General features: G+C 47.0%; 1 protein-coding gene across 3 annotated transcripts; it reads left to right on the forward strand.

The window, feature by feature from the left end:
- The first annotated feature begins 347 nt into the window (after nucleotides 1-347).
- On the forward strand, nucleotides 348-11,454 carry ANHX (anomalous homeobox). 3 transcript variants are annotated; one of them, XM_040081027.1, is made up of 9 exons: nucleotides 348-492; nucleotides 896-1,169; nucleotides 1,773-1,897; nucleotides 2,102-2,225; nucleotides 3,095-3,281; nucleotides 3,761-3,893; nucleotides 4,144-4,445; nucleotides 8,638-8,725; nucleotides 10,593-11,454. In XM_040081027.1, the coding sequence occupies exons 2-9, from the start codon at nucleotides 918-920 to the stop codon at nucleotides 10,621-10,623; spliced, it is 1,242 nt and encodes a 413-aa protein (XP_039936961.1). In that variant the 5' UTR covers nucleotides 348-492; nucleotides 896-917; the 3' UTR covers nucleotides 10,624-11,454. The 3 variants fall into 3 exon arrangements, with proteins under 3 accessions (XP_039936961.1, XP_039936962.1, XP_039936963.1); XM_040081028.1 differs by having other exon boundaries at nucleotides 912-1,169; XM_040081029.1 differs by lacking the exon at nucleotides 4,144-4,445.
- The last annotated feature ends 2,035 nt before the right edge of the window (nucleotides 11,455-13,489 follow it).

Below are 13,489 nucleotides of genomic sequence, written 5' to 3' on the forward strand. Positions count from 1 at the left end.
ACCCACCTAGAGAAGGTGGGTTTGACTCGTGTGCCTCTTCATTCAGCCGCTCCAAGTGTGTCAAAATTATCAGCGCTTGTCTGATCCCCTTTAGCGGCTTACGAATACTCTCTGCGGTGGCAGGAGCTTGCTGCCATCCCTCTCCACCTCCCTGCGCTGTCTGTGCCCGCGGCTCGGCAGCCGCACGCGGCGGGCGCAGTGTCGAGGCTCAGCGCGGCGGGGGCGGAGCGGGGCGGGCTCGGGCCCCGCCCGGGCGCTGTCTGGGGCGCGGCGGCCCGCAGCTGACCCCGCCGTGCCCCGCCAGCCGCCGAGACGGGGATCGGCACCGGGCCGCCCGCAGGGACCTCGCCCCGCTGCGGGAGGAAGCGGCCGGGGCCGCCGCGTGTCCCCGCTCCAGCGCTTCGCAGCTCTTTCACGGCTTTGGCCCCGCGGGCCGGAGCTGGCCCGAGGGTTTCGAGAGCGTCCTCCGGCGTCCTTTTCCCAGGAAAACGGGTGAGAAACCGCCCCGACCAGGGTTTGATATCTTACGGTAACTGCGGTCTGCCATTTTGGAGAATTTTCACCAAATTTATTTCACCTGACTCTCTCTGGACTTGATGTTTCGGTAGTTTTAACCTGTAATGGATGTAAACCATAGAGTTAGTATCTGAGTTTTGGGGAAAGTTTAATGCGTCTTTCTGAGCTCGGTTTTTTCAACTGCAAACCTGGTATGTCTTTAGCTTTTCAGGGCTGCTTTAGGCCTAGTTTTATTTTAAGCATTTTGAGGTCCTTAGGATGCTTTTAACAGCACAGTGAATTTCTTTCCTTAAAAAAAAGAAAAAAAAAAGCATACCATGGAAGCTAAAAATAGGAGATAAAGAGTTTTTATCTAACCACAACTTTGTGCATTGCATAGAAAAATCTTCAAACAGGACACGATGATGAAGCAGTTCATGGCCATGTTAAAGAGGAATGAAAATAAGCGTCACCCACCCACCAGGCTGTTGAATCTAGCAGAACGGCTTTGCCAGGAGCTCCAGAGCTCGTCTCCTAGTCTGGAGAAGCTGGTTGAAGCCGTGATGGGATGCAAGAACAAGAGATACTTTCTCGCTAACATCCACGTTGTCCGGGCTTGTGTGTCTGTTCATATCCATAAAGGGCAACATGATGCAGCCTGCAGACTCCTGGAGGTAGGGATATGTTCTTCATGGAAACAAAAAGCCATGTTAGAAAAACAGTGGTTAGAGCTCTGTTAATGCAGAAGTGCCTAAGTACTGCAGCACATGGAGCACTTCCAGCTTGTGGAAGGTGATAGGTGTGCGCTGTTGACCTGAAACACAGGACAAAGCCTTTGCTACAGGCACTTGGAGGTAATCAGCCAAGGGGAAAAAGTAAGTGGGAGATCGGGGTTGGTTGTAGCAGGATTTTTGTTCTACTGTGGTGGTTCTTGGAGTTTTTCCACAACCTTAGGGCTCAGGACATAAAAGTGTTGGGAAGCCCAAGATCAGGGGGCTGGGCTGGGTGGGAATACATGAGGGAAGCTGGATGGTGCCACTCAAGGTGAGGGATTTTTGGCCTCCAGATCTGTAGACCTTTTCACCAGGGAAAAAGGAGGAATTAGGCAACTCCCTGTGTTCATGAGAGAAGGGACAGTGAGCCATATGCTTAGACAATGCTACCAGCTCTGTGAAACCAGTAGGAATCCCTGAGTAAATTTCTCTTGAGGGTTTTCTCCTTTATACACCTTTGAGTGACTCTCTGGAAAGGTTTGCTTATGCACAGTTTTGTTTTAGTATTGCAAGGCAGAAGAGAAGGAAGAACTGGTGCAACTTTGGCATGAGATTCACTACAGGAGAGTTATGAAGAAACACCAGACAGATTTTCTGACACCACTGCAGAAATTCCGTTGCAGGAAGAGGTACTGCATCGTGGGGAAACCAAGATTTTTTTGTGTGTTTGTGTAGTTTTCAGATGCAGAGGTTGGTTTTACACCTCAAGATGCTGCTTCTTGGAGCTTGGTTTTTCTTGGTATTTTGACCACTTGTGGCAATGTGAGAAAATTCCCATGAATGCAAATTATTCCTTTTGGGTCCTTTTTAATCCCATTTTCTCTTGTGTACAGGAATCCTCCACCTATTTCCCTTTGTCCTGGAGGTTTGAAGAATCGAAACTATTCGGAAGAAGTACGCCAGCACCTGCACAGGTTTGCTGCAGAGGTGACAGCAAATCCAGACAAGAAACAGCGGGTAGGGACATGCTAGGGATCCTTCCAATCAAGTCTCTCTGTCACAGGAAAGCAGGATACTGCAATCAGGAGTCTGTAACTGGTTTAATTTCTAATTCCTTATTTTCAGAAGGCTCATTGGGGCTGGGATTCCTCATATTTCACCTTTTCCTAAAGGTTTCTTTAAAAAAATCATCGGGTTCATGCTAAGCAATTTCTCGTGCTGTGGACAAAAAGTTGAGGGACAATAAATTCCTCACTGGGTTTTTAACAGTTCTAATTCTGTAGTGATTGAGCATAGACAGCCAAAGAGCCATCACTCGGCAGAGCTCTATTACAATGATAAATAGTTCTGACTTGACTGAGTAACAGTCTATATAAAACTGCACTTGGTTCACCAGAACATATTTTGTGCTGACTTTTCAAATGCTGGTAATTTGATGTGCTAATGCAGTAGGCTGTGTTTGGTGTGTGCATGGCTCTACCTTCTCTGGACAGGGACAGATCTGTAATGGAAGAGATGTGTGAATTAAATCAGTAAGCACTGTTGATCACTACCTTGCCAGGTGAGGGCTTCAGACTTCAATGTCTGCCTCTGTGAAGCTGTCACTCTGTGGGAAGAGCATTATCTGGTGAGCAGTATAGAATAGCAGTGGCTTCCTTAGCAAACAAATTGTCTGGGACTGCAGGGTGGAATTTGTGTTTTCTATCAACTCTGAGTTTATAAAATGTCTCCTCGGTCGGATCCACTAGGCCTATCGGAGGCCTGGTGAATAAGTGTCTCTGGATTTGGAAGGTCTTTTGCTGGACTGCTTTTGGAACTGAATGGGAAATTCCTGATTATTTAGATAATTTTTTTCCTTTGATTTCTCCCTGCACCTGGGTTTGCAGGAGGAATTGGCTCGGGACATGAACCTGCAGCCAACTCAGGTCTATAATTGGTTTGCAAATTATCGACGACGTCAAAAATCTCGCCTCCTTCATATGGAAGAGCTCAACAATTCCTGTCCTGAGAGGCCTTTGGCTTCCCACACAAACGAGCCACAGGATAAAGGATCCCACACTCCACAAACTGCAGGTTTGTCTCTTCCTAATGGCTTCAGGATGTGGTACAGAGAGGTGAAAATCAATTTTAAATTCCCTCAGGAAGGGAAGGATATTGCTTCTTCAGAACAGCATTATGTGCTGATGGATCAAGTGGATGCTGGAGGACTCTGCTTCACTGGAGTGCCTCATTGTTTGGCTCCAGGCTGTCACTCCAGAGGAGCAGACACTGCTAAGGCTTGTGCAACAACAGGGGAAAAGAAATGCCTGGCTTTAAGCAGGCACCACATGAAAGCAAATACATGGGAAGGAGCAGGTTTAGCACTCAGATCCTGGAATCAGGGCAGTGTACTCCAGGACAATCCAGTATTTCCATGTCCTTCCACAGACACGTAACCAAATCTCAGTCACAAGGAACAGAGGGGTCTTGCTGCATTGGGCAGATTGGACTTGTTTTGTTGCGTTTTGGAGTAATTATAGTGTTGTTTCAACTGCCTGGCCTGCACCTTTCAGATGGATCTGGCGTGGGCATCAGCCCTGAGCAAGTGGAGTTAACCCTCGTGCCCTGTGAGCCAGGATGGGAGCAGCCAGCTGCACCTCTGTACAATCCTCCTGGAGGAACGTATTTAAAGATGCTGGAATCCAGGTGATGTATGGCATCTTTACAGTGACAGTTCAGAAATGAAGCAACATTTAAACGCATTCATGGAACTGACTTCCATGTCGGTTCCATGGGGACATCGCTTGGGAGCCGTGTCACCCTTGATGGAAATGCTCCCTGTGCAGTCAGAGCACCTCATCTCCCAGCTGTGGAGGGCAGGATTCCGAGGTTTAGCTCAGGGTCCCCTCTTGGCAAAGCAATGTGTCTGGCTGATTAATTTTCTCCATCCTTGCAGCTGTATGCAGAGCCCTGAGCTGTACGAAGCTGGAACAAGCATGGCTTTGTTCACCACTGGCAGTGCCGAACAGCCTCTACCTTTTGGCACGGAGGCCGTGATGGAGCCAGGACCCTGCTTTGGCTCTCCTGTGCTGCTGCCTGGAGAAGCAGTGAGCAGGGCTGCTGCCAGCTCCTGGCAGGGGAGCTTTGCCCTGTGCTCTTACGAGTCCCTTCCCTCTGTGAATTATTGGCTGCCCGTGTGGCGGGCCCCTTATAGCACCGGAGGAGAGTCTGGCTCCATGTGGACCCCAGGTGCAGAAGGTTAGTGTAAAACTGCACACAGATTGTCGGCTTTAAGACTTTCCAAGCTTCCCCTCCCACTGTTGTAAACACTCTTACTAACTTAAGTGTCGTGATTAAGGAGAGCAGGGCTTGTTTTGAGCTTTGGAGTTCTAGTTCCATGGTAGTTCAGTGAGAAAATTTGTTGCTTTAAGGTGTCAAAACAAACATTCTTACCCACTCTTTTCCCTAAACTGTAACCACTTCCATAAGATAGTGGTGAATTCCTTTTAGTGTTTCCATTGAGAGAGTCCTCCAGGCGTTGACTGCTCACCTTGTCCTTTTGCTAGCTTCTGAGTTTGTAATGCCTGTCATCATTAAGATATTGCCTGAGAAAAGTCTCAACTGAGACTTTTGCCTGAGAACTTCTTAACTGTGACTTGGTGCTTTTCTTCAGTACATGTTCTCACTTTCCTTTCTCCTTCTTGCTATTTTTTCCTCTCTTTCTCTTTATCTTCTTCCTGTCCATTCTTGTTCAGCTTTCCCACCATCTCTTTTCTTCTCCCTGTTCTTCAGAATAGGCTTGATAGGATGCATAAATGATGTCCACTTGCTTTTGCCATAGGTCTGTAGAGCAGGAAGAGCTGTAATTGCCATTCACCCAGGCTCTGGTGAATGTGGAGCAAGGAGAGAAGGAATAGCTGGGTCAGGGGTTGGGGCCATGTTGTCTTTATCTGTACTTGTGTTTAATACGAGCATTTATTTCAGCAGGTATCAGAGTTCCCTTGAGCACAGTCCCTCAAGGTGGCTGTGCTGAAGCCAGTTCAGAAAGAATCTTTCAGCAGTCAGATTTACAGGATGAGAGCTTAATCTTTAGAGGAGAACAGCTAGGGACCCTGGAATCTATTCCCCACAGGTAAAGGGAGGGAAAACACAGGGCTGCCTAAAGGCAGGAATAAAAATGATGCTGTGTCCAGCCATGTCTTGATATCCAGTTGGAGAGAGCTGCAGAAATAGTGACACATCTCGTTCCCAGGGACTGCTTCTCCTTGTGTCCATCCTTCTTTGCCAGTATTTATAGCTGTGCATGGGTGATGTTGTCTAAGTGTGTGTCTGTGGCACAAAGGAGATTTGGATCCAGCCTAATCAGAGAAGACATGAGCCCCTGTTTTTCAGGCAGGTTCAGTTTCTGAAATATTTGTTTGGTTTTGGCAGAAAAACATAACCTGTACTGATCCAGTTAGGGCTGGTTCTGCTGGTTCTGTGGGCTGGGTTGGTAGGGCCTGTACTTAATCCTAAAATAGTTTTTGTAGCTTCACAACCTCATGACAAGATTATTCCACAGTGCAAGCTTTCCAAATTGGAAGACAGACAGGCACTGTTCTCTCTTTCTGTTTTCCACCTATGACAAAGCTTTCAGATTTTCTCTAAGAATTGAGATAAATTCAGAGAACGCAAAACAACAAAAATTCGTGCCATTTTCCATATGTTATACAACTTCCATAATGTTACATAAAAATAAACACTGCCAGACATTATGGGCTTCCTTTAGTTTACTGATCTGCAAGACAGAGCAGGAGCAACAGCCCTATTTTATAACCCTTCCTCTTGACACTGACCAGTGTTTGTGCCAGCATGATGCTGTCAGTATGTTAAAAAGGCAGGTAGAGGAAGCTTTATTTCGACTTCAGAAATGAGGAAGCAGAGGCACAGAAGGCTTTGTGGCTTGTTAAACAACAAGTAAATGCAGTGGTTCACTGGAGATAAAGATTGGTGAGGCTTTGGCCCCAGTTCCCTGCTGAAAACATTTCTGCCTTTTACCCCTGTTTCCCACTTGGCCTGGCGCCTCGTTCACATTCGTGTCAGGCTCCTTGCCCTGAATTGCTGGGGAGAGCCCAGATAGGGCATTGTGAACCTCAGGCTGTGTTTCAGGATTCACAGTTTGAAACAGGGGCTGAAGATCAAGAGAGATCAGCAAGGCTTGCTGGCAATATTTTGGCTGGATTTAAAATTGCATGTTCTGACTGTGGAGTGAGCTCATGTTTATTTTTAAAATATGTTCTGCCAGTAGAAGAAATCTATAGTGAATGTCTCCTTGTTGGGTATGTCAGTGTGCCAGGCATCCACACACCCTTTATCATATTCCTATGAGGGGCAGGACTTGCTGCTTTGTTGGCACCTTTTGGTGAGGACATAGTTATTTGAACTTGATTTGTAAATGCTGTTTAGTGCCCTGGTCCTGCTCCCTCCAAAAGCCTGACCTCCTCAAAATTCCATGAATGCTGTGGAACATCAATCTTTTTCCACAAGTTAATGAGGCTGCAATTTCATCTTGCAGTTTCTCTCTAGGGAGCCAGGAGAGCTCACGTGGGTAGTTGTGGGTAAGATCGCTGCTCAGTGAGGATCACCTGTGTTATAAGGCAGAGCCCTCTAACAGAGTCAGGGATCAGAGAAGTGTTGTTCCCAGAGCCCTCGTGAGCAGTCGTGGTGCAATGAGCGTCACTCCTCTGGGGACTCGTGTGGGCAGCAGATCAGACTGTAAGGTGCATGGGTGTTGCTGTCCAGGAAGGACAGGGCAGTGACCTTATCCTGGCTTTAGAGGGAAGAGTAACACAAAGAAAAGGAAATTATTTAGCCAAGATCACCTATCTGGAGTGGACTCAGTGTTGCACTCTCCTTGCTTCCTGAGCACTGGGATAGAGCTACAAGTCAGCCAAAGGACCCTTAGTCTGCTTGTCTCATTTTTAAAGATGCTCACCTGGAAAGGACATGGCCTCAAAGCTTATCAGAACAATTCCTGTTGATTTCTTTCATGGGCTTTTTACAGCCACTCCTACGCACTTGGGCTGTGTCCAAACCTCTTCTGATCCACAGGGCTGTGAGGTGGGAGTGTGAGAAGGAACCAGGCTGGAAGCTGACTGTCTCCATCTGCTTCTGCCGCCTGAGAGGAGGGTTTGATCCAACAAGCGGACTGGAAGTCCCTGTGGGACACCAAGCAGATGCTCCCCTTTACAGATAGTGGTGAATTCTCTTCCCTCTGCGAGTCAGGACAGGTGGAATGTAGCCCAGCTAATGGTTCTTGCAGAGTGGAAATCTCGTGCCTTCCATTTCAGAAAGAAAAGCACGCTGAGCTCTATGGAGCAAGGCATTCTGCATTTATGAACCAGCACACATTGTGAAAATGTCAGTGCTGAGATGTTCGTGGCAGCTTACAGCTCCTGCCGGCATTTCTGGGATTCCAGCTCAGAGTGCTGGGAATGCCCCCTCTGGACACCCCAGCATCCTGGCACCAGCAGGCAGCAAGTCCCAAACCCACCAACAGAGGCTACTGTTTGGCATGTTGCATAACTGAATTGCAGCACTCGTTGCTGAGGGCACTGTGCATGTCGGTGTGAGTGGGCTGTGAAAAAACATGAGACAAATACTTGAGAGGGTGGGAGAGGGAGTTGAGCCCATTTGTCATTAGGAAATGTGACTCTCTGAATGCAGCTCCAGCAGAGGAGCCCCAAGGCTGATTGCTGGAACCTGGGGAAGGTTCCAATGAAGGGCAACCTGACACTTATCTTGTTGGTTCTACTTCTTTCCTATACTCTACTAGTGGGGACCTCTTGTCCGGGCCTGTATGGACACTCACACCTTGGGCTATTCCTGGTGGTGGTACGGGCAGTGTTGTTGCATTAGAGAGACTTTTGACTTGGTGATGATGGGAGAGGAGATCCCGTTTTTGGGTGCCCAGTGTCTGCTCCTTGACCAGGTGCCCACAAACTGATCTGTTTTGAGTGGCTGGCAGAGACTCCAGGGGAGCGTGGATGTGGAAGTCCTGTCCCCAGACTCCACTGCTGGCCTTGGAAAGCTGTAGCAGAAGTGTAGCCGATGTTGTGTCTTTTCTAAAACCACATATTTTGACTCGTAAGGTCTCTGCTTTTGAAACATGTTCCAGGAGTGAGACATTTGGTAGACACCACCTTGTTTATGGAGAATGTTTGGGGCAGAAGGAAAGTTGCAAGCTGAGATGTGATTCTCTGTGTACTGCTCCGGGTCAGGGCAGCCTTTCCACTGCAGAACCTGTATTTTCAGGCCATAACAATTTGGAGAAATGGGGTAGGTGTGTAGACAACAGAACTCCATCAAATGCATAGTCTTGCCAGCAGCCCTTCTTGTCCTGCTGCAAAACATTACAGTAAGTGGCAAATAGAGCATAAATACAAATGCACTTGTATATATTGTTTTGCAGTTCCTCTCAGACTGTGTTTGGCAAGCCTCAGTGCCCACCTGTTTCTGCACCCTGTGTGGAAGAAAGCCAAGCCTTGGGACAAGGCCAGGTAAGAGCACACCTAAAGTTCAAAGAAAGGAGCTCTGTATGCACAATCCTCTGCAGCTCTCTTGGAGGAGATGTGAAATTTCATCATATTTAGTATGAAACGTGTTTGATCTAAGCATAGCTTCTGGAGTCCAGTTCAGAGCAAGCTGTGCATTCCCTGGGTAGCATGCAGCAGATAGTAGCAGGAAAGGTGGTTTTGTTGATCTTTTTCCAACTTGAAGAGTGCTAATCAGATCCTAATTTTACTAAATGTGCCATTGAAATGGTGGCCAAAAGATCCTGTGTGGATCCAAACTGTCATTTAAATTTTCAGCAATAGAATGAAGATAGCTGCTTGATGTTCTCCCCTCTAAGGTGTTTTGCACAGTTTGACTCTGTTCTCTCAGATCTCTTAAAATGTTTTATGTAATTTTCATTAGCAAGTCTGTGTTATTGTTGAGGAAAAGGGATTTTGCCCTGTTCTGAGATGGCTGACAGCAGTATACAGAGCAGTGTGGTTATTGGCCAGGATAATGAAGGCAGTTCCATGCTGTGGGTGCAGTCTGTGTGCCTTCTGATGGGGACTTCAAGGCAGCAGAGAATACAAGTTGGAAATACTGTGCTTTCAAGGGGATGGGAGCACACCTCTGAATTGTTACCTGAACACAGGACTCAAGAAAGCCCTATCTAAGCTGTGCATGGATATATTTTTTGGCTTCATGTGTGTTGGTCTAACCGTCAGTCAGCATGCATAGCTGTTTCCCTTGTAGTGAGAACTTCTGGGGAAAACCTTTTCAAAAGAGATTACAAAAAAGCAGGACCCATATCTGCTGACCTCATTATGAGAAGCGGCTGCAGCTCTGAAGGCAGCAACAGAACCTCTTTTGAGCCTCTGAAAGCATCAATATAAAGATCTGTATCTTGGAAAGTGGCCTTTTTACCCGCCATAATGTAAGCCAGATGAGAAAAGCCTTGGGCATTAATAATGAATGAGCCTTTGCTAAGATTCCCAGAGCAGGCTGTCTCTAGCTACTTTTCATCTTGCTGTTCTGCGTCCTTGCACTGATTTTGCAGTGGTGAAGGGACATGACACTCTATACACCGTGAGCTGGGGGAGCAAGATACTGAGTGATGCTTGTAAATGTCAATCTTCAAATCTTTGTAATAATTACTCAGTTCAGGAATTCAGAAGAGCAATTTTTGCATATTTTAGTGTGAGCTCTAGGAGAAAAGGAAGAGCTTGAATGGGTAAATGATTTTACAGCATTCTACAGTCTTCCTGGGCACTTTGCTTCTGGCTGAATCAACTTACTCTGGGCTTGTGGCAAGAAAATGCAGATACTTGGTTCCTATGTCTGAACCACAGAGGTGCAGATGAAAACTTGCTTTTGTCCACATGACACAATTTGTTTTTTGTAGGTCATGCATCCTGTTAGAACCAAAATGAGAGTAAAACAAAGCAAGCAAACAAACAGAAGATTAATTCATTTTGGAGATATTTCTTTCTCTCCCTGAGCAGAGCTCCCTTGTTCAGGACAATTCCTTAATTATTATTTATTTACTTCCTGTCTTACCCTCTGTCAGTTACTGGCTTTTATAGGAGCCAAAGCCTAGGGCAAAGTGAAGGGAATCACTCTGCTCTGAATTCCTGGGAGTTGGGTTGTGCACAGATTGTGCTCATCACTTCTACACCCACTGATGGATTACTCTACCTGACTTTGGAGGGGGGAGAGAAGGCCTTTGTCACTTCATGCACACAGCCCTGACCAGTGACGTTCCCTCCCATCGCACACCTTGTGCTGCTGGCTGCCAAAAGGAGCTCTGCCACCATAAGCAGCTGGGTTAAAATCATGTCTAGTGACGCTTTGGTTCCTTCCTGTGTCTTTCAGGTCCTGGAGGATCCAGTTGTTGACTCCCTAACCAACGACACGTTCCAGGCAGCACGCCTGCTCTATGAATTTTCTGCCAGTGGACAGATGTGACCTGCCTGCAGATAGACTCCATGTATCTGCACTTCCCCGGGAAATACCCCATTGCTTCCTTTTTTTTAATGGAAGAGGAATCTGATCGGGAGATGAATAGAATGAGGGGGAAGGATGGAGGTGTTTCCAATGGTTACAGAGTTTGGTTTAGTTACAGTTTTATTAAGAATTTTGCAAAGGATAGAAGAAAGCAAAGGTGCACTGTGGACTGTAGGTTTTTCCTGGAGTGGTCTGAAGCTGTACTGTAGATGTTAAAATTATCAAGGCACCGGTTCTGTGGCAATCACAGCACTGGACACATCTGAGTCCTTGGTTGCATCATGAAGGTAAAACGAAGCTTCTGTGTTCAAGGGAGTAAAATTTGGTTATGTTGCCTTGCAGTGGATATTGGATAACTTTTTCTCAGGATTGGAAAATAAGTCTCAGCTAATTGCTGGTAAAATAGTGCTATTTCTTATCCCTGCTTTGCTGTTGTACTGCGGGGTGTAACTTCTGGAGCGTTCCATACTCTACTGTAGTGCCACAGGTGACACAAACCGGAGCACAGCAGAATTCTCAGCGCTAGGGCATGCCATTGTTTTGGTGTTTAATGCAAGAAGTAGCAAGGCAGGCCCTTCGTGCAAGTTTAAAACTAATCCTGCAGGTTATAGGGTGGGGTTTGGGGTATTTTCCTGAAGTGTTAATGTTTTTTTAAAAAAATGTATTGCAAAATGGATCCCCTTTGCCAAACCTCCAGCCCTGAGATACAGGGAGAAGATGCCTCCTTTAACTTCTGTTACAAAGTTTTCAAGTAAAGATTTTCACTTGCTGTTTCTCAAGGGTTCATTTTTTTCAAGGTAAAGGTGTGAAGTGATAATTTTCACGTGGCAATTAAGTATTAAAGCACAGGACCAGCTGCCCTGGGAACAGTTGTGGGTGCTGAGAGCCTGAAGCCTCCATTATTTTGGTAGATGTCACTAGAAATGCCCCTTTCTTGTTTGTGTTTGGAACAACGGTGCTTGCAAGGGTCACACACGTTATCGTTTATTGCCGTTAACACCGGGGCCGTGAGTGAACCCGGACATTTGTACAGGGAGCCAAGATGCCGGGCTTGTAGGGCCCGCAGGAGCACCCGTGAGGGAGCGGCCCGCGCGCCCTCACAGCGCCGGCAGCGCCCGCGCGCTCCCCTCCGCTCGCGGCCGTTCCCGCCGCCGCCGCCTCATTGGTCCGCGGCCGCTAGCAACAGCGACAGATATATCCTGCCGCGCGCTGATTGGCTGTCTTCTCCCGCCGAGCCATAGCAACAGCGGGGCTCGCGGGGCTGGGGGAGCTGAGGGCGCTGAGGCTGAGGGAGCGGCGGGACCCTGAGGGGCGGGGGATACACAGGGGCCGCCGCCACGGCCCCGCCTCGTGAAAACCCGCTCTCTAGGCGCTGTCACCGTCGTTTCTGCGGCCCGCGGTGGAACGGAGACGGGACACGGTCAGGAGCCAGCCAGCGACGCGGCTCTGTGCAGAGGCAGCAGCCCCCATAGCAAAATTCCCACTGGATCTTGCTGGGCTGCTGTCTGAGATCCCAAATAAGGTACTTTAGTTTTCATCCCTGCTGATATGACCTGTCACTACAATGACTATGATTTAGCCAGCCAGTGGTACGTGATACATGTGGATGAAAGCCAGGGAGGTTACACTTCCCTGCGGTTGAAGATGTATTGGAGTAAAGAGGAATGACGCCTCTCTTACAATGAGATGTATTTTCAGTTCCTTTCAAATACTTAGTTCTGTTTCCTGTCAGGGGAGATAAGATTAGATTAGCATTGCCTGTATAGAAATTTCAGATAGCTGTCGTTCTATATAGGTCTTTTCTAAGAAAGTAACCCGTGCTAGGGAATGCAGGTATTTTGGCTTGGCATATAAGTGACCTTTGTTCTACCATTTTAACACCGCCAGTGGTCCTAAGACCTTGTACGTTCTTTAAATAGTTCAAGAACGCGGTTGTTTTGAGTTTTTAGTTAAAAAGAAGAGGCCCAATTCAGCAAAACTCCTCAGGAGTGCTAGAACAACAAGTATCTTTTCCAAACTTAAATCGGAAAAGAATTTTCAGCTAAAGCAAAATTAAAGCCTTTTCTGTTATACTTAATGAATTTAATTTCTGAATTTGGTACAGTTGTTCTCTGGAGGACAACTGAATTTTCTAGGTCATTTCCCAGGTGAAATAACTTACTACTTTTCTGTAAATTTATATTAGACAATTCAAAATTTGATATGTAAAATCAAGCTAATTAAAAGTATTTCCCTTTAAGAGATGTAAAGTCAAGTGGTTGAAGTACATTGTATTTTGGCTCACTACTGCCCCATGTCACCTGGATATTGAACCTGCATAAAGCATTTTTAAGGAGCTAATTGCATTTGGACAGGAATTTGCAAGTGGTGCCTACAGCTGATCTCACAGGACTTGGCCATGCTGGGTTACAGGGGGCTGAGCAGGATTCGGGGATGGGCTGCTCCTTCCCCATCCGTGAGCCAGAACAGACAGGGTGCCTGGCCATGCAGTAGAGGAAGAGAACCAGTGAATCTCTGCTGAATGCTGGTAGTGCTTTTGACCTTCTCTGCCTGTGCTGCTGGCTGGAGTAAATCTTTCAAGGAGAATCCAGTGGAGTTCTTTCCATTGTATTCACATTGGGGTAGCAATTTGTTCTATTTGTGTCTTACCTCGTTCCGGTTTCCTAGATGTGATTTGCGTCCCCATCGTGTTCCGCTTTCCCCGTCCTACCATCTGCACCAAGCTCTGGGTGTGTTTATGTTGCTCTTCCTTGGAGCTGTACTTG

This window comes from Hirundo rustica, chromosome 17 (genome assembly GCF_015227805.2).
Source record: "Hirundo rustica isolate bHirRus1 chromosome 17, bHirRus1.pri.v3, whole genome shotgun sequence".
NCBI classification, from domain to species: domain Eukaryota; kingdom Metazoa; phylum Chordata; class Aves; order Passeriformes; family Hirundinidae; genus Hirundo; species Hirundo rustica.

What these genes read in the sequence shown, in the direction of transcription:
- ANHX (XM_040081027.1), top strand. Translation starts at nt 918, where the DNA reads ATGATGAAGCAGTTCATGGCCATGTTAAAGAGGAATGAAAATAAGCGT. An exon ending in CCACACTCCACAAACTGCAG is followed by an intron (nt 3,282 to 3,760) that starts GTTTGTCTCTTC and finishes TGCACCTTTCAG; the next exon opens with ATGGATCTGGCGTGGGCATC. An exon ending in AAGCCTTGGGACAAGGCCAG is followed by an intron (nt 8,726 to 10,592) that starts GTAAGAGCACAC and finishes TGTGTCTTTCAG; the next exon opens with GTCCTGGAGGATCCAGTTGT.